Source organism: Neodiprion virginianus, chromosome 7 (genome assembly GCF_021901495.1).
Source record: "Neodiprion virginianus isolate iyNeoVirg1 chromosome 7, iyNeoVirg1.1, whole genome shotgun sequence".
Classification (NCBI taxonomy): Eukaryota; Metazoa; Arthropoda; class Insecta; order Hymenoptera; family Diprionidae; genus Neodiprion; species Neodiprion virginianus.
This window is the reverse complement of record NC_060883.1, coordinates 8360480-8381628: the sequence shown is the minus strand read 5'-3', so window position 1 is coordinate 8381628 and position 21149 is coordinate 8360480. Positions and strand designations below refer to the sequence as shown.

The window sequence follows — 21149 nt, the reverse complement described above, 5'->3', positions numbered from 1 at the left end:
TTGAAAAAATCCCCGGGTATCAATTTTGGTCTAATTTGTTCAATTGCATGTGGCTACCAGTTTTGGCACAAAAACTGTAAAAACTCGTACCAGTCAACCAGTTGAATTACAGGAATCTGTAATTAGTAAAAGATTTATTATGCTCCTTACTTTTTTTTAGCATGGAGCTCTTTTTCTTACTTATTTCAAAGTATGTTTAATATACAAAACAAATGTCTTCGAACTTGAATACTATCTATTGTGATAAACAATCAGTTTCATCGCAATCAGCGCATGAGTAAATCTTGTGATCATTACCCATAGCCACATGGGCCACCCAAATGTGAAGAAAAATCACATCGTTCATACACACTGGATGTCTACTACCCTGGCTCATTTTCTGATGACTGCCAACGGAAGACCAACGCTACAAAAGATGTACAGCGTTAAATCCGAGACATGGGTGGTTACCCATTGTGTACTCGGAGGGTCAATATAAGTTTTCATGCAAATTTTGACGGAATTATAAATTTCAAGTGGCAATATTTTTCAATTTCAGGTGATGCAACTAGCATTGGATATTTTTACAAAGATACCAAATTGTATTGACTACGAAACAACAGATAAATTGATAGGACCTATAAAAACTCCACTGGACGTTGTACTGCTACAAGAAATTAGTAGATACAACGCACTGCTAGTTCAAACGCGGCTAAGCTTGAGCGACTTACAACGTGCGATAAAGGGATTAGTTCTCATGTCCACTGAATTGGAAGAAATATTCATCTGCATATATGAAGGACGCGTTCCAACACCCTGGCTTGCAACATATCCTTCGTTAAAACAGCTTGGTTCCTGGACAAGAGATCTCAGATATCGCGTGGAACATTTTTCAAAATGGGCAGAAGCGACTCATCCGCCAATACTGTTTTGGCTGGCAGCATATACTTTTCCAACTGGATTTCTCACAGCAGTCTTACAAACGTCAGCAAGACTGTGGAATGTTTCAATCGACTCTTTATCCTGGGATTTTACTGTTTTCTCCGTCGAAGATAGTACACTTGTTGAGCCACCCACGGTAAAGTACCAGCTTATGTTACCTGAATATTTTGAAGGAACTTCTTATGGTGCGCCTATGCATAGACAGTTTCTGAGTGTAGAGTAAATCGATGAGATCGACACACAAAATTGACACACGGTATTTCATTCGAAGTAAGCGTAACGAGCAACAAGGCCGAAAGCGAACAACGGGGCGGGGTAGGTGCGCACAGCGCGCAGTAGCGAGTGCCGAACATCGAGAGGCGTAGGAACCGAATTTCGCTTTCAGTATAAAATTGTGTAAAATAAATATTGAATTTCATAAGACCAATTTCTTTATGATTTCATGAAATAATTATCATTCATAAATGTATTCCACTTGAACAAAGATTCCGCTTAAAATGAATTTCATATAAAATCGCCTAAGAAGTTCCTTTTACCGGGCGCCTGGTGACGGCCAGAGCTGTGTTTTTTTTCAACTTCTGATTAGTTTGAAAGGGATTTCCAGCTCTAGAACCTGAGAAAACTTCTCTTAAGTAAGAAGTTTATAGCATTGGGAGTTTTTTTTTTTTATAATCGTTTATTTTGAATCGCGCGTCTCTTTTGAGTATTAGCGACTTTGTTCTGAATACATTTTACATTACATATTTGTTATTTCTTTCTGTTGGCTTGTATCCTCTAACATTGACGTGGTAAATTTTATATAATTCATAGGTATGCTATATATTTGTTCTACATTTTGTTATATAAGTTTAATTCCTCAAGGTATTTAATGATGTTTTCACAGACTTCAGGTGATTGTAGCATTTCCTTGACGGTGTACCTCAAATTCATCTCCATTCTTATGCTATTTCTTGCCTGACAATCTTTGAGTACATGCATCACTGTGTTGGTTACCCCACAATGTTGGCAGCGTGGGGGGTCTTCTTTGGCGAAAAGGTACTCGTGCGTCAATTTTGTGTGACCCAATCTTAACCGTTGAATCACTACTTGGTCTCTCCTTTTTTTAAACGAAAACGCTGGGTTCTACTTGTAAGCATCTGATTTTATTTCTAGGCTCCATTGATTTGCTACGCGTTTCCATTGTTGATCCTAGCTTGTTAATATTTTATCTTTCCAGACTATTTGAATGGCTCTAAAGCTTATTGGATATTCTATGTCGTTGTTGTTCCGCTGGTCTATAGCACCATTCTGTCCAGTAACCGCCTCTTCGTATCTTTTCGGACATTTGGTCGGAACTTGGCAAAATACAATTTCGTACCGTGACTGAATCAGCTGTTCAGTAGTCTCTATTAGTCTCAATATAAAATCGTTTTGCTTATATTTTGCCACGATTTTTGCATGTATGTCTGCGATGTTGTCGGCTAAAATAACGAATTTTCTTTTGTCGCTTTTTTCCATCCATTTCAGGGCTTCTAATATAGATAATGCTTCGGCCACATTTTTGTAGTGCAAGTTTGACATTTTTGTGATTCTAGGTAATCCATTAGGCGTCATCATGCCGCTATAAATATAAGTAATTTTCGGGATCTTTGTCACTGAACACAAGTATGATTTCGTGAGTTGGATATTTTGCTTTAAGGGTGGCTGCAACTACTTGTTCCATCCTTTCTATAGGTACCGAATCTTTTAGTTTATTCAACACTTTATTCAGGTTTATATCGAGATCTTGCCAAGGTGGTTTTTGACACAGCTTTCTGGATATCAGACTGGGGATGGGAATTTCTGTATTTGCTATGTCTGCTTTTCTTAATTGAACACTCGATCGATCTCTATGCTCATTATTTTTTATGAGTAACTCGTAAATTGGGTTGGGCGGGTAGGCGAGCACCGCTGCAGCATATTGCATTCTGAGTTGCTTTCTTCTTATTTCTAGTGGCACGATGTTGGCTTCAGCTAGTAGACTTGGTATAGGGGTGGATCTCCAGGACTAAAGGCTCAGTCTTGCTCCAGTGTTGTTGACAGGGTCCAATTCCTTTAGTAATGTTTTCTTTGCTGTGCCGTATATAATTGCGCCATAATCTATTTTGCTGCGAACTACTGCCATGTATGTTCTTCTAAGTACTTGCATGTCCGCTCCCCACCCCTTGACGGCTATCATTTTCAATATATTAATGCGTTGGGCACAATCTGCCTTTAGTTTTCTAATGTGATGTTTCCAGCTCAATCGTTTGTCAAATATCAGCCCTAGTGTTGTTATTTTGTCTAGAACTTGTAAGTTATTATTTTCCAAAGTTATAGCCGGTTTCCGTTTGGAGTCTGATTTTTCAAACTGAATCAACTGTGATTTTTCTGGAGAGAACATAATGCCATTTTCACTCGCCATGGTCACAAGTTTATTTATCATTTTTTGCAAAATTTTCCTTGTAGTTTCCAGATTTTTACCTGCTAACCCCATCGTTAGATCGTCCGCATACATTGCCCAAGTTTTTGACTATTCGGTCACGCCAAAGCATCTCAAAACATTTCTGAATGTCTAGACTAGCCATCAGAAAATGCAGTTTGTTTTCCATAGCATTTTTTATGGAATTTTCTATTAGTACAAGGCTATCGATGGTTGACCTCTTATTCCTGAAGCCACTTTGAAATGGTGACAGTGACCCTTCTGTTTTAAGTTTCCAGTTTAATCTCTTTTGGATAATTTTTTCGATTATCTGGCACATATAGCACGTCAGTGAAATTAGCCTATAGCTTCCTATGTGCAGTTTCTTTTTGCCAATTTTAGGAATGGGTACGATGATTGACTCTTGCCATTTTTTCGGGAACACTCGCTTTTGCCAAATTTTGTTAAAAAATATTAGAATGTGCTCAAGTACTTTTCTTGGTAAGTTTTTGATGAATATGTTGAGCACGCTATCTGGCCCAGGGCTTGAGTTTTTCGTTGAGTCTATACTATTCTGCAGCTCGTCCATTGCTATTGGCATATTGATAACCTGTTGGATATTTTCTTCGTCTTCTACGAATTCTAGCCACCCTTTTCTTTGGCAATTCAACATAATTCTTTTCGAAGTTGCTCTGGCTTTGTTGTATTCTCTTTTTGTCTTTTCAGTTTTATCCCTCTTGTATATATTTTTTGCATGCTTTGTGTTCTTCAGGGCTTCGTCGCATTCTTTCTTCCACCAGCTGAGCTTGGCTTTGTTGCTCTTATCTGTAGTTTTCGGTATTGTTAATTCCGCTGATTTCATAATTATGTTGTTTATTATTTCCAGGTGCTCGTCTATATTGAGTAGGTCGTAGTTTCCCATATTCTTCTACTTGATTATTTTTATTTCGACTTGTTTTTTTGAATTCACTCCAGTTTGCATCTTTTAGTTTCCATCTAGGCGAGGAAGCGCGTTGTATGGTGTTGTGCCCAAGAAAGTTCAATTCGATTAGATAATGGTCGCTACAGTCTAGCTTATCCTCGACTTCCCAGTCCAGGTCATCAGCTAAATTTCTCGTGCAAAGGGATAGGTCAATAGCGCTCGAGCTTGCTTTGGCTACGTTAAAATGAGGGCTTCTTCCATCGTTGAGGACTACTAAATTATTATCTTCAATCAATTCACCTATGATTCTACCTCGCACATCATTTACCTCTGCTCCCCACATGTCACGGTAGGCGTTAAAATCACCCAGAACTATACATGGGCTTGGAATTTCATCTAGTAAGCTCTGGAGGTCACCCTTCACAATATCTGTCTTGTTATTTATATACATATTAGCAATGTGTATCTTCTTCGAGCGTATGATGATCTGTGTAACTACAACTTCGTAGTTTTAATTTACGGCAATTTCTTTCGCAGGTATCCCAGAAGCAATGTACGTGGCTACTCCTCCGCTAGCTTTGGTACATTGTGACTATTTTTGAAGAAGCATTCATAGCCTTTGAGGCCGATGTGATTTTGATCTTTGAAGTGGATTTCCTGGCGGCACATTACGTTTGTTTTTTTTTCTGAAATTATTTTCTTAATAAAGGGTGTCTTTCTGACTACCCCATTAATATTCCATTGATTGATTGTTTGATGCATTTTCGGTTATTTCTTTAATTGTGTTGATAATTCTCGTAAACCTATTTTTCATCGGAGCATCAACTTCAAAATATAGGTTCTTCAGAAATTCCGTAATTTTGTTGGGTTCATCAGCGTATTTTTTTAATATCATTTTGGCGTTAGTCTTCTTACCTCCTTGCATACTCGCTAAGAAATTTATCAGCTGGTCAAAGTTTATGATGTTATGATCTGCATTGATTTTGTCTTTCAAAGGCTCGAGTGATTCTTCGAGTGAGTTCTTATTTTGACTGGCTGGGGGTATTGTTTTCAATTTCTTGGGGTACTGTTTTGCTTCAAATGTCTGAGTTTGTCATTCTTCGCTTTCGGCATTCGTAGCTGGATCGATGTTTTTGTCCTCATTCATGTTGTCTTCGTTGTTTGTGTTTGCATTGTTTGTGATTACGTCTAATATCTCTGGTTGTTCGGATTTATCGCTCGATGAAGCGATCTCTGAGTGTCCTCTTTTAATTAGTCCCTTGAGTGATGGGTATTGTCTGTCTCTTTCTTGGGCGTTGTTTCTTTCGGCTATTTCGTTTGCGCGTTCAAATGCTGTACGAGTGTCTATGAGGCTTGGGCAATTTTTAGCTAGGTGGCCTTGTTCTTGACATTGGCAACACATTAAACCGTCATTGGCAACAAAGATTAAACAGGATTCGTCATCGTAATTAAATTTCGTGATTGGCGGGAGTTTATTGTAATCATCTGGATGTATGTACACAGATCGTCTAGAACCTGTGATTTGAGCATATTTTGTGTTTTTGGTATTGGCTCTAAATGCTGTTACACTTGACTTTCTTCTTATATTCAAACTATCGATATAATCCTGTAGAGCCCAAGATCGGATGACCGGTGTGATACATTGGAACAAATTACTCGTTTATTAGGTATTACCAATGGTTTGACCTCAATTTCAAAGTTCTGTATCTTCAATGTAGGATGTTCACTAACGAATCTGTCGGTTAGTTCCCTGGTGGCTAGGTAAATTTTGATCATGTTGAAACTTTTGTATCCTGACACTACTAGATCTGGTTCAACTAGGGCTGTCACGGCATCAAAATAGTGTTCTAACACAAGACCTTTTTTAAATTCACACGCAAAACCTTGGTTCTTTTTTGGTAGTGGGTTGTTCTGTATTGCTCGCGCATGTCCTGGACATTCTTCTTTAACACTGTACTCGGCTATTTTAGTTTTCTGTTGTGGTGTATTTTCTGCTGTTGGTTGGGCATTATCACTATTAATTAATGGTTGTTTATTCAGCCCAGGTTCAGGGGGGAGACCAGCCTGAGCACCGTTCATTGTGCCACTTCACTATCGCTCCTTTACACTCTATTCGCGTATTGTATTCACACGTCAACACTAAGTAAAGGCTACCTGTGTCGCGCATAGGTTAGGAAGACGCGTCTGCTCGCGATGAGCTCCCGAGCATCACTGGAATTGGAAGTAATAATATTGTGAAATTAGATACTGTCACCGCGAATGACATATATGTATGGAATGCCTGAAATCTGTATCTGTGATATATGTCTCATCAGTTCTCACTCCTGTTACATTATATATTTCTCCGTTCGTATGCCCCGTTTCTTTCTTCGGCATGTTCACATTGTTTGACCTACTCTTCGTGACTGTTTCGAAACAGCTATACCGACAGTATCACTCAGCACGCGAAATAAAGTGAACGTCTCAAAGTACATCCCTCTCTTCATTCCGATTTCCAAGTTATCTCAAACTTTTTCTCATCTGAAAATCTGTAGAATCAAAAAATTGAACAATTGCCATATCTGAACAGACACGTACCACATTGATATCCAGGTGGATTATCTTGGATATCGGTGTGTAGGTTTTGATCTGTCGCTGAAATCAGGCAAGTGTTGTAAGCGAGGTTGTAGGGCTCGGGTGAGCTTGTGGAGGTCTGGGGAAAGATAAGCGGCTTAATGAATCTCGTACTTGCTGTTTATCGCCAGGTTAATAACAGCGGAGTTGGGCGATCTTGCTGCGATGTTTGCTTATGCAGTGGGACTGGATGTAAGTGTTTAATTACACATGAATTTGCGTACATGTGAAGTAGTGGCACTGTGGCTTAAAATAGCAGTTTCTTAAATTCCATTACGGAAATTTTGAAATTTCGACGCCATCGGTGATCTGGCGCTCGATCACTTGCCCTTGAATTTAAACTTGAACTTGGGCTTGAACTTCAAAGTGAACGTGAATTTGAAGAAGACTGAATCTAGTCTCCCAGGAAAATGCCGTGGTGAAATTTTTTCTGATATTGTTGTGCGTTTAGTAATAGTTATTAGAAATCATCCGTTGTGGGTAGCAGAATAGATTTCACTGATGTTGGCAAATTTTGCATTTGCTTCTGAAAGAGTTTCTTCCAATCACTTCGCGCAGGCAGTAAGACGAGCGAATCTGTTGCCACCCAAATGTTACGGAATAGAAGGGGGTTGATTCGACGAGCGGTTATCGAACCACCTCTATACCAACCCAAGATGTTGTCTGGGTTATTCAGGTCGAGTTTCGTCGCTGTCCTCGGTCTGTGAATGACGGGAGGAGTGATAATGAGGTGAACAAGGTATAGCTTTAGTTGTATAAAGGCTTTATTAGAACTGAAAAATGTGCAATGGCATAACTAGGCGAAGTGAATTAAGAATAGGAGATGTGATTATTTTGTTTCCAACTAAGGTTGAACTTGGGAGTTGGAGTTGAAATCGATTATACGAAAATTGGAATAGAAGTTGATTTGACGAAGGCTGGAATTGAAGTATATTTGATGGAGGATGGAATAAAAGTGTCTTGAAGCAAAGAATACGAGTGCACGAAAGTGCAAGAATCCATGCTAGTGGTAGAATTAGCGAAGTAAGGGCGATAATAAGTGGCGTTAGGCTGGATAGAAATAGGAGGACAGGACGGAGACTAACGTTTCTATAAGGAATGTGGAAGAATTAGCAAGTAGAGGGAAGAGGTGGTCAAAGAAGATGCGAAATGTTAGGGGACATGATGCGTATAGGGAATGGCCTGGATATCGAAAGATTAGGTCAGGCAGGAGATGTTCAATTCCACCCAGGAGTCAGGAGAAAGAATAAATTGCAAATTTTTCTCAATTATACTACATTAACAATATGCCGATAAATTACAGACGCACGATTAAATAAATCCAGCAATCTGAGATGAACTACTCACTCTTCTACTTCTATCACTTGATACACACATATATACAGCTCTCTTCTTCCTCTCTTCTTATTCTCTTCTTACCCTCTTCTTACTACCTACTTACTACCTGCACTGTCGACTCTCTACTGCTCACTTTCTCTCTCGCTGTACACTCCGCCTACCTTTAACTCACACTCCTATTACCCCTTTCTCTACACTTTGCTCATAAAAAAAAATATTATCGCAATTAATTTGTGAGAATATTATTTTTTAAATCAGAATTGAAAGCCAGTCTATTATGGGCCGTTGTTTGAACATTCACGTAGGTAACTCTGGACTTTGCGAATTTCGTATGAAATTTCGATGTCAGATAGAATGCCCCGTATGAAATACTTACTTGAAAATGAGCTTAAAGTATGTCAGCAGTTATTGAGATGAAAATTTTATTTGCGAAGGTAGTTTGTTTATTTTAAAAATGAAGTTAAAGATTAGTTCCTTCTGATTACTTTGTGGAATATCGGTGAGAATCAGAAAAAAATTGTAGAACAGAAGAGTCATGATATGGAATTTTCTAGAGCGCAATAGCAGGATCATACAATTTCGTGAATGCAGAAAGTATGGCACAGATAAACTGTAAAGAAATTATGCCTTGAAGCCCGTAATATAGGATTCTTAGTAAGATCGAGAGTCTAACAAGCCTAGTGTTCTAGTGGTTTGATATTACATTTCCGCTGATTTCCCTTTTTTGCCTTGGAACGATATATATCTGACGTGCCTACCTTGTACCTCCTTTGTAAAAAAAGTTTTTAATTCGGCTTAACAGGTTTCTAATCATTCTCGAGTTCACATACAAATAAATATTTTTATATATTAGTCAAAACTACGGTCCTATTCAAAACAAAGTGCAGGCCACTTTCGACAGTTCATAGTACACAACAATTTAATGTTGATTGAAATGGAATCGGTCGTTTCAAAAACCACTGGATAAACCGTCATGAAGAAATGCTGGTTTTTGATTGCAAACAATTATTCAGAGCAAATTAGCTCCTACGTTTCACGCAGAAAATTCGTTTACCTGCTTACTTACCACGGCTGATCGGCTGAAGGGTGATGTGATGCAATTTTGACTTAAACTTTTGCATCCGCGCATTCATTTTGCTGGTGATTTCGCGCTATCACCTGACACGTTGCCGCAGGATCATGGGTGACCTAAGTAGCCTGCACTGACCGTTGTGGATCAGTTTCATCACTGCTTGGCTTCAACTTTACGGATTCTTTAAATCGTAGGATTGGTTTATAACAAAGAACGGCGTGATGAATAGTGAAATCAATATTGGAAAATTCAAATAAAACAATTATTTCGAAGCCTAAGGAACACTCTTCCATTAATTATTGGTGGCTTAAATATTATAGGACGGTGTATACGTTCGATCCACATACTTGGAAGGTGCTGGATGGGACAGAAGGGTTGGGATGTTGACCGAACCTACCCCAATGCAACTTGTGTTCAATATGCCCGTCATATATTTCAGACCTATGGAAATACTTAAGAAAAAAACAAGGGGTAAATATATTCTTATATCAATTTCCACCTATACCAGTAATAAAGGGAGAAACAAATGACCATAAGCAGACGAATGGCTGACTGAACCGTCAAATCAAACCTTCAGGTGTATCAAAACCATAAGTAATCAAAATCTCTAGTGTACGAATATTGCCATCAAAATAGATAGAAGATGATGAAATTTATTCGATGCCATTAACATCGTGAACGATATTCCGTCAATCATTCCGATTTTGCCGATAGTCCTGGTAGTTTAACATTGAAGTGAATTTTTTTTTCAACCCATAGTGTTCAGATAGTTATAAGAAATAAAAGTTACTGTAGAAATTACGATCCGATGAATTGCCACCTAATTGTATCAATAATTTGCAATTGGGGGCATCCATTAATCACGTGAGACTCACGATGGGGGGAGGGGTACTTAAAAATATCACGATCGATCACACGGGAGGAGGAAGGGGTTGCGGGCAATATCACGTTTATTGTTGGTGCATTTTTTCTAAAAACACCGAGTATATTGAGAGATTTTTATTGGTTTTATCACCTTTTTAACCCATGCACGCGAGTAGTCGATCGGCGAGAAAAATCACGTGATAACGGACAAGGGGGGGGGGGGGGGTTCACCAAAACCTCATGTGTGATCACGGAGGGGGAGGGGGGGGGGGGTCTAAGATTGATTATAAAGGCATCGCGTGATTAATGGATGCCCCCATTGACCATTTCCACACAAATCTTAGCAAATTCAAATGAATGGCCTGTTGCAAATTATTGGTACAGATAGTCGGTAACTTGTTGAAACGCAATTTTAATGGCTCTTCTGATAACTAAGGACCTTTCCGGAATTTTCATAGTAAAAATTTTGTGGTTAGAGGTTTTTTCAAGAACATTAGTGTTCTTGACCTTATTAACCTGGCCACACGTTGAATATAATTGATTATAACTGAATGAAAACAACTAGTCTTATGAAGCTCTGGTATAAGTTTAAATTTCAAGCAAATCCAAAAATTATAGAATTTCACTAATCTCTCCTCTCATCTACTTTCTATATTACTCGGATCAAGCTTTTTTGAATCCAATTTAAAATTCAAACCTTAAAAATATTGTCTTCGTTTTTAACCAAATAAATAGTAACTAATACAGACAGCTCGAAATCTTTCTCAAGTCTATATGTCTCTTAAGCACACCCGTTATAATACAATAATGAGATTTGTTTGCAATTCTGATATGGTATTGTCAGAAACCTTAGTGGTTCTTCATCTATCTTCACCTTTTCGGATACTTTGAGGGATACAGTGGATAACTCTGATGATAATTCTTTTAATGTTTTTATCAGGATTGTACAACTGCCCTTGCTATTACTACCCACAAAGATGTGGCGGGCAAGGAAGATCATCCTTCGTTGTGGCTGTTGATTTGAAAGCAGGGCCTGAGGGACCAGATTTTTGGATCAAACGAGGGACGGCACTTTTATTAAGTCTTGCCGTATGATTGCCTACATTGTTATTGGTTACGTTGATGAATGACGAAAATGAAATTTTCTAAACTGCAGAATATATAGTTTTAAAGAGTTATGATGAGAAAAGAAATTACCACCTAATTTTATTCATTTTCACGTATGAAGTCAAGTACTATTTTACATTCTATATCACTCTACGTCAGCTTGAAAATTTTGTTCTATCGTTTTCACCAAATACATGATTTTCCTCTTAAACCTGAAAATATTGACAAATACATACACACACCCACACACACATTTGTTCAATACCCATATCTTATTAACTTTTAATTTCATTGTTGAGAATAGGGTATTGTTAATTATTGGTTACCAACACATGTTTAGATCATTAATTGTTAAACCCAAACTGTTTTTGAAATAAAATCGGATTTCTCCAATCAGTTAATTTTCACCATGTATTTTAAATCATCCTCGATACTTTTCCAGCGTATAATATCTCGGTCTCATGATTTGTGTAGATGAATAAGCTGAGCTATCCTTGATAGTATAGATTGATGTGATCTGACTATCAGTTGTAAAGTCTATAAACAGATTTTATACTCAAATGTAACCTCGTCACTCGCAAATTTATCTGTAACATAATCATAATTGCCGCTTGGGCTCAAATTCGCTCGTGACATTTACAGCAGTACGCTTTTATTCTTTCCACTTATCCAAGGATGGGCCCAAAATATCGACGCAAGACATTGCTGGATTATTGGGTCCTCGTGCACGCATCACCTCCGCTTGAATTTTCACAATTCCATCCGAGCACTCGCAAATCAGCTTGGCAAGTGAAGTCTTCCGTATTTCTTGTAATTGGTCTAAAATAAATAATATCCACTGTAAATGAATACGATACAAAGTAGGTAAATTATGACATGTGTAACCCTACGTCACTAGATCTCTTCGTAAAAATATGCCGATCATTATTCGAAAGATAATTCACTAATCTGTATCATTTTTTTTGCAACTATAAGAAATGTCCATTCGTAATAAGATTTCTATACAAACAATGAATACCAAAGTCCTATCTAGTAATTGATAGCGCCTAATAGCAGTCTTGATAGATCAGGTAAGTAATGAAGTTCTACGAAGGAGTAATTAAGCGTCGACATAATAGAAATCAAAAAATCATAGTAGTCTAGTCAAATTACGGCTGAAAATGGGTTGAATAAACATAAAATACCCTAGTTTGGGGATTATGAAGGATCGATAGGGGGGTGTATTCTGAGCATAAATTCCAATTTGAGGGGTTCTCCGAAGGTCAGCTCAAGGTCATTTCGATGAAAACGCGTTTAATTCGATACCTCGAGAACGGTTCTCATCGGAAGCAAAGGATTCAAAAAGGGTAAACATAACATCTACACACTACAGTCTCCTTACATCGTGCATGCAGAGAAGAAATTCTTACTCACACATAAAACGGACACAGGAAAACAAATTTGAACTCATTGGTGATGAGAGAAATTAACGACAACAGAGTCAGGGCGGCTAGGTGGTCTAGTGGAGTAAGTCTCCGGTAAAGCATCTCTAGATACCAGGTTCGATTCCTGGCTCCGTCGTTAATTTTTCAAATTCACCAGTTTTCAAATTTACATTCTTTCGGAAAAAACCAGTGCATATAAACTGACAATTCAGAGACTTTTCGCTGATATTTCACTAATTTTCTCTAGTGGTATACTTGTTATTTGATTCACAAGCAGAGAGTAAAAAATCACGTAGGGTTTGTTCTTTAAAAAAACCTTTGTTCATCTCTTTAATACTTTCAATTACACTAGCTGATGATTGTGTTTGTTCGCTCGCTGGTTAAGCATTGTTACTCGCTCGCTACGCTCGCTCGGTTGTTAATGGATATTGAATGATGAGAGAATATATTTGCGATTACATGATTCGCGTTGCGCTGGTATGATTGCCACGATTGTTAACTCGATTGGGTAAGATTTTTTGGTGTGTTTGCAAATCTTTGGAAGATAAAATGTCTCAATATATATGCAAACGTATAACTGTGAAGTAAACTTTGTACATCGCGAATCAGCTCATTCTGTACAGTCTTAAAATACTATAGGCATATCATTTAAGAACTTTTCAATTTCTTAACATAAACTTTGAAGTTAGAGTGTAGTAAAAATGAACATAATAAATGTGATTATTTTCATTTATTCTATATGACAAATGATCTTCTTTAAAAAAGTTACTGAATTCATTTCAAACCAAATAAGCCTTCCTCATGAGCTACAGTACTAAGTCTTTTCAATCCTTATTTTTAGAAAAGAATCTAGCATGCTTTGCATCTGCCCGTAGGAAAATACATATTTTTCAGTAAAAATACCTTCATATGGTATGTACAGAGTAATTATTTCGCGATGGAATGGTTTGACTCGTATGCGCCAAAATTCTAGAGTAAAAGTAGTAGTTGTGTCAGGTCGACCAACTGTCTTAAATTTAGATGACAAGTCGATGCGATGGATTTACCCTTAAAAAAATTGACAGTTGAGGAGAGTTGAGGTTACATACATCCTGAGAACTTGGTATGTGAACTTATGACGGTTGGTTACCCTGACAAAGCAGCTGCTCTTGCTGTTGAATTTGAGTGCATGCGCGTTGAACCATTCTATCGTTCAATAAAATAATTAGGTAATTTGGTCAATTTCGGAATAAGAAGACCAATCAATAATATGTGAGCTGTCAAACAAATTTTAATAATTATTGAATAAATAACATTTATTTAAAGTATCCATCATTATATTTAAACATTACATTCCCACTATCAGAAGCTGCCATTTTGCGGTGGACATTGGAAATAAAGCAGATGCGATCGATCGACGCCGTGTGCGACATTGACCGATGTAACAGAACAACGATTGATCGGTAAGATGGTGTCACCTATGATGGCATTCTCGTCTGTAAACTGTCCACCAATCTGACAGAAAAAAATTTCAACCAATCCGGTAGCGAAAAATCTCGTAGTTAGATGCTCCAGCGGTAAAATTCTGCTTATGTCACGCCAAAAAGTCTCATAATTAGACTTCTATTGCTAAAACTGACGGTAATTATGAGCAATAGCACTCCCCAACGGTAAAAATTATACTTTTTAGAAAGCAAAAAATCTGATCACCGAACTCCCTGCGTTAAAAATCGACCGTCAATACAGGTAATTTCTAACCCCTCGCAGGTAACACCAACTGTAGGTAAGGCTGAAACTCCTAGCCCTTCCGGGTCACATACTGACTGTCAGTCAGGTAGAAATCGCGGCTGATCCCGATGATACGCCGCCATTACGAGACGGAACTGGCGTTTCTTATCTACTTTTTTTGTCATCACCGAGTGCGGTACTTTCTTCTGGGTCAGTTTGCATTGGTAAATTGTTTTGTTTTTTTTAGAGGTTAATTTCTAAGATACAAAATCCACAAGGGATTTCAAGATTCATAACTTATAGCAGTAAAATCAATTTGCAAGTAATTATTAGACGAAAGTCAGTGCGACCTCCACTTGTTGAAATATTGGGACTCATATCTGGGAATTTATTCAATAAAGTTAATGCAAATGGATGAAAATTGAAACGTTTCGAGTTTACTTGTGCTCTGAATATCGCCATCTAGATCGCACGTGGTATGAAATAACGCGGTGCTTGTGTATAAACTCGATTATTATATTTATTTTATGAATTTCCTTTCTTGTGAGGAGAAGATCAGGATTCGGTCTCTGGACTCGGAAGGAAGGCGGAAAATAGTTACTTGTTAATTATTCAATGAGCTCCTGGAAAAGGTTGCTAGAGTTTGACCCTTTGGTTGGTTTTCAAGATTTCCTCAGCTTGTGCTTCATTACTCTCATATGCCGTAGCACAAGTGGAATAAACCTATCATTACAGGCCGTATGAACAGTGGAGGGTCAAACTTGTTCTGTGCTTGTGAAGCAAGACATAGAGTAATCGTAATGAACGACGGACTTGTGAGGCTAGAAATTTGCTTTCAAACGGAAATCTTTGATTAATAATAATTAAATGTTTTGTTCCCAAGAAGTGGAATGTACGAGAGAAAAAAATGTTTGTGAATTTACTTTTTCATCAGCCCGATACAAAGGTTTTGTAATGTTAAGAAATATTATTATGAGGTAAGGAGGAATTAGTTTCTCTTATTTGATTCGTGTGATCGCTTCACACATCCAAATATTTCTTTAAACTTTGACAATGGAGGATCGTCGTTGACGACTTGTTATTTGGTGATAATAATGTTTCGTCTCGCAAACGGGAAGACGGAATATCATTTGCGTGATAGCGTGGTTGTCAGAAGGACGGTATTTGACAATGGAAGATCGTCGTTGACGAGTTATTATTCGGTGTTGATAATGTTTCGTTTCGCAAATGGCAAAACGAAATATTGTTTACGTGATAGCGTGGTTGTCAGAAGGACGGTATTTGACCATGGAAGATCGTCGTTGACGAGTTATCATTTGGTGTTGATAATGTTTCGTTTCGCTAATGGCAAAACGGGATATTACTTACGTGATAGCGTGGTTGTCAGAAGGACGGGAATTCTACGCAATTATACCGTCGCCTGCATCAAGACGGCCTGACGCAATGTAGGAGGCTCTTTACAGGTTCAGGGACCATACCTATGGGTCAAAGGATTCTGAGACAGACACCGTATCTGATGCTTAACGTCAGACGCAATGCTGGGCTTCACCCAGACACGGCTTCCTAATACCTGAGGACTTTTATTAAGAAAAAGACGGAATTTGTTATTTACGTTGAATACCCTTCCTCGATTGAGAGTGGTGGTCGAGGGTCCTTGGAGTGACGAATCCTTGCCTCGTAGTTGTAGGTTTGCATCGACTACAAGCTCCTCGCTGAGATGTGGTGATCCGGCAAGCGGATGTTCGGATCTGTCCATACGTGGACCTAATAACTGATCTGCTGCTGGTCAGAGACGTTAAACGATGGATCTCGAGACACCTTTGTGCTCGTCTTTTATACCCGTTTTGGCGTATGGTTTTGCAAATTTGGAGAATGTGATTGGCCGTGTCCCTTGAAGCGGGAGTACGGTAAATCGCGTGATTTTATTGGTCTCTCGGTACGTGTGGGGTCACCGAGTGTACGCAGAGACTTTCTGTGGAATTTGTATATTGTTGTCTATTTGGAGTTCGGGTTGACCGTCAGGCGACGGCACGCCGGTGCGGCGCCCCGTCACAAAATAATGATGTGGATGACATATAATTTCTTTCTCTTTTAGAACTTAGTTCTTTATTATATGGTATAAGTTTAGAACTTGCTTCTTTTAGAACAGATTGAAGACAATGATGGGAATTTCGGTGCGTATACGTATATTTCGGATAGGCAGAGCCTATTTAATTGCTTGATAAAATTTCAAATCAGTAGATCAGCTGGGGGGGGGGGGTTTGGGCCATCAGGAGTTGTCCAACAATAAGTCCACAAATCGACGCTATAGCGCATAGCAGAAGTGCACACGTACTCGACGATACGTTTGTTGGTAAGGGAAGAATGGGTAGGGGGACTCACGGTATCGTGGTCCTTTTTTCGAGGTTATGACAGGGGGTGTAGTGAGTTCACGAATTCTTGGAATCGTCAGCGATGGCCCTCAAATTGATTGTAAGACAGATAAACAGTTCAAATTTCTGTGGATAAAGATCTCTTGAAATTCTGTAGTGTTGATGAATTTGTAAGGTATCAGGTTTCATTATTATGTATTCTTTGTCCAAGTTCGCTCAACCCCGTGATGACTCGCAGGATGCACGTTTAGAATAAGCGTATTTAAGAATTTTCTCGACGATGACGTCACACATTCGACACCAAACGCCTGCCTCCAACGGGTCGCTACTTGTTCGTCAAGAATTTCGATAATGTTACGAACTTAGTAAAATCACCTTTACATGTTTAACTTGTTTACCACTATATTGCAACTACGAATTCTCGAAATCACGGAAGATAGAGAGTTCTCGGACAAGTATTGATATAACGCTGAGCGGCTCGCGTCGATCAGCAAATTGTTGAAGCTTGAGGCATCACGTGTATGATGACTGCATAGCACGGATATCAAATTTCAACGTCTACTTGGAGTTCACAATTGCCGGTTGTAGAATGCAACAGATTGAATGGATAGTTAGCGGAGGTTTTTAAAATAAGCAATGCCTTCCAGAGAAATAGCTCTAGAAATTGTTGATGAATTCTTCGCTGTAAAATGGTTGATTCTGAATTACTTGACCACAGTCCTTCAACAACTATCGAGTAAGCTGAAAAGTACGCGAAAAGAATAAAGGTGAGCGAATCAGGCGTACCATTATGCCTGCTGAAAATTGTGATAAAATAGTACCACTCTTACAATGGGCCTTAGCAATTCTGGTTGAAGGTAAGCGAATACATATAAGGTGGCAAAGTGAATCCGGCATGGCATACGCACATTGAGAATTTTGGGTTGGCTATTGCGTAAAGAGAGGATAACTTGAAGAGAATTTCTGCCAGCAAAAATATTTGTCAATTATAAGCCAAGTTGAAGATTTATATTTGCAGCTTAAGGGCGTTGCCTATGCCGCGAAGAGCGCGCGCGAACAGAGACTCACGATTTTCCTTCTCATTTCCTCATTTTTGTAGATAATTAGGTTCTTAGGGGGTTATTTTGAAGGTAAAGGATAGATCTGTGTCGCTTCTTTTGCCGAATTTTCGATTTCGCTTTCAAATTTGCGAAAAACGTACTTGAAAGTACGTTATCTTTGAAGTGAGACACAGTGAACAGTGAATTTTTTTTCGAGATTCGGCGAAAAAGGCGACACAGATCTATTTTTTATCTTCAAAATAACTCCCTAAGAATCTAAGTATCTTCAAAAATGAGGAAATGAGAAGGAAAATCACGAAGCATAAAACAGCAAATTTTTCGCGCAAAAGGCTGGCGGCCGCTAGCGCCACGACCGCGTTGGCCGGCGACCATGCGAATTACGGGCGATGAGAGTAGACTCAAACCCCCCCACTACAATTCCCCTCGTTCGAATCCTCGTCGCTCGGCACGTGGATAGTGTTCCGCGCTTTTCTTTTTGCTTGTGTTTTTCTACCGTGTTTTTTATTATTTCGAGTCAGTATTTATTCCCGCGATGGCTAAGAAGAGAAGGAACCTGTCTTTGAAGAAGGAGAAACGACCCGGCATAAAGATTTTGGCAAATTTCAGGAAAAAATTAGGTAAATCGAATTATTTATATGATTGATGTCGCATCCTCTCCGACTTCGAGATTCAATCACTTGAGTACAAACAATCGCAGGGCTTTAATCTAAGAAGGTACTTTCAAGAGCCGATATTGCTGTTCATGATAGCAGTATAAATTCATTCTCAAGTTTTTTATACATACGAAAATATAAACTAGAATGCATTGTGACGTGTGGTATTAGCCCGGTTTGCATTAGTCGCTAAAATATGTCATCAATTTGTTACGTGTTCAGGTTAAATGATCGAAATCACTATTCGGCAATTTGCATTAGTGTTTACACTTTGTCGATCATAAGGAATATTCTCATCACTTATTGTGACTACCTAAGTATCCAAGGTAAAATTACAAGGTATCTGGCAGAATTTTCCATACGAAGTAAATACGGCGCGTACGTATTAGGCCACTAAAATACGCGCGTTTTGTTTTTAGAAATAAACTTGACGTAATTCTGGGGTAATCATACATGCATACTAGGGTGGGCCAAAAAAATCGACTATTTTTTTTTTCACTCGGTACTCCGAAAATTTGGTTGGTCGAAACCTCAAAAACATTCTCTCCAAGTATGAGTTCTTAATTTTAATAGGAAGGTCCTCCGCCTCGCAGTTTTCTATTTTTTTTTTATGGTGAGGAAGAAAAATACGTATCTCAGTATCTACTATTTATAAAAAAAAAATTTGTATTACATTTTCGTAGGAAATTGATTTCTCTACAAAAAAGGTCTCTCACAATTTTTTTGTATATTTTGTATACCTCACTGTTCAGAAGATATTCACCGTCAAACTTCAATGCACACTATTTTTAACAGTGGCGTTAGTTACACAAGACAAACAGACGAAGCCATAGGATTTAAAACAAACATCCTCTCGATTAAAACATTTTACGTATAACTTGTGAAAAAAAGTTCTAAAATGTTCTCTGAACAAACGCCATAAAAATAGTTAAGAGCATGATTGGGATTTCAAAATATAAAAAAAAAAATTTGTAAAAATACTAAAAAAATTTATAAATTACGAAAAGTTTTTGAAACAGAGAAATTCTATAGTTGTTACTTCGACGACAGAAACTGAAATTTGTACAAATTTTCCCGAAGCTCACGAATTAAATTGAAATTGTTTGAACTATTAACAAAAAACTGTTAAAAATAGTGCGCATTGAAGTTTGACAGTGAATATCTTCTGAACAGTGAAGTATACAAAAAAATTGTAAAGAACCTTTTCTGTAGAGGATTCAATTTCCTACGAAAATATGATATATGTTTTTTTTTATAAATAGTAGATACCGAAATATGTATTTTTCGTCCTCACCAAAAGAAAAAAATAGAAAACTGCGTGGCGGAGGACCTTCCTATTAAAATTAAGAGCTCATACTCGGAGAAAATGTTTTTGAGGTCTCTACCAACCAATTTTTCGAAGTACCACGTGAAAAAAAAAATAGCCGATTTTTTTGGCCCACCCTAATGCACACATTACCTACAAAACAGCCACCTACAAAACTATCATCAAATCAGATACTACTGCCAAGTATAATCTATTTAGAAACCAATGATGATTTTGATATACTATAACTAATGATGACAAAAAAAAAAAATTGAAATCCGAAGAGAAAAAACAAAAATTTAGATAAAAAAAAAAAAAAATTGGAGTACGTGGTACTTGGTGGGCCCATGTTTATATTGCCATTACAACATTGATATAGTTCGACTTGTATTTTCTTGTGCTTGTTTCGAAAAAGCCCGCCATATACCACTATCTCCAATTTTTTTTTTCAATAATAATAATTTTTTTTTTTTCAATTTCAATTTTGATTTCAATTTTTTTTTTGTCGTCATTATTTATAGTATATCAAAATCATCATTAGCTTCTAAATAAATTATACTTGGCAGCAGTATCTGATTTGATGACAGTTTTGTAGGTGGCTGTTTTGTGGGTGGCTGTCACATTAATGTACTTGGCGAAAGGTTTTTGCACCAGAGGTGCTTTTTGGGGATAACAGTACTTTTTGTGGGATTTCGCTTGAACATTTAAAAATTTTGCTCGCTCGCTGCGCTCGCTCGATAGATTTTTGGGATACAGAATTAATATTTGAGACGAAAATAATCAGTGGAAAAGCCAAGTTAGAGTTTTCTCATAATTACATGTATCAGGTCGGGTGTCTTCTACATATTACGAATAGGAAGTGGTGCTATTTTATAGTTTGGACGCCAAAGGGATTGATTTTTGATAAAATAAAACGTGACGATAAATTCTGGGCCGAAAAAATGGAGAATAAATTAGCGGATTTCTTTTACTTTTGTTTGTTACCCGAGATCGTAGATTTTAGACGCGCCCGATAACTCTCAATCCGCGAACCCCTCAAATCATCGAAGCTCAGATCAGGCCGCGCGTAAGAAACAGTAAATTCACGACCGACAGACGACAAAAAACTGTAATATAAATATATGTACACATGTACATGAATATAATAGCTTTGTATATAGCTTACGTGCAATATTTCTGTGATTTATGTTTAGTTAGTTATATGTATTACTGTGCTAAAAATTTGCTAGTCATATCGTTATAATTATATATCTGATTATTCATTCCAGGAGTACTTTCTGCAGTCGGACCAGACTGCGTGTATACCTATATATTATGTAAATATTCTATAGCCTATTTTTTCATTACTATCTGGGACCTGCACTCGTGAC

The 21149-nt window shown here is 37.9% G+C and overlaps 2 protein-coding genes across 2 annotated transcripts in view; one reads left to right on the top strand and one right to left on the bottom strand.

Annotated features, from left to right (window-relative positions):
• Positions 1–11244, top strand: part of LOC124308425 (dynein axonemal heavy chain 2) — a 618723-nt gene extending 607479 nt beyond the window's left edge. Inside the window, exons 49-51 of the mRNA XM_046771133.1 lie at positions 539–1057; positions 9606–9756; positions 11090–11244. Of these exons, the coding sequence (XP_046627089.1) occupies positions 539–1057; positions 9606–9756; positions 11090–11244 (825 nt within the window). The remainder of the gene's footprint in view (positions 1–538; positions 1058–9605; positions 9757–11089) is intronic.
• LOC124308426 (peroxidase) overlaps positions 10405–21149 on the bottom strand; it is an 88064-nt gene continuing 77319 nt past the window's right edge. The window contains exon 5 of the mRNA XM_046771134.1: positions 10405–12075. Coding sequence (XP_046627090.1) covers positions 11909–12075 — 167 coding nt within the window. The 3' untranslated portion in view covers positions 10405–11908. The remainder of the gene's footprint in view (positions 12076–21149) is intronic.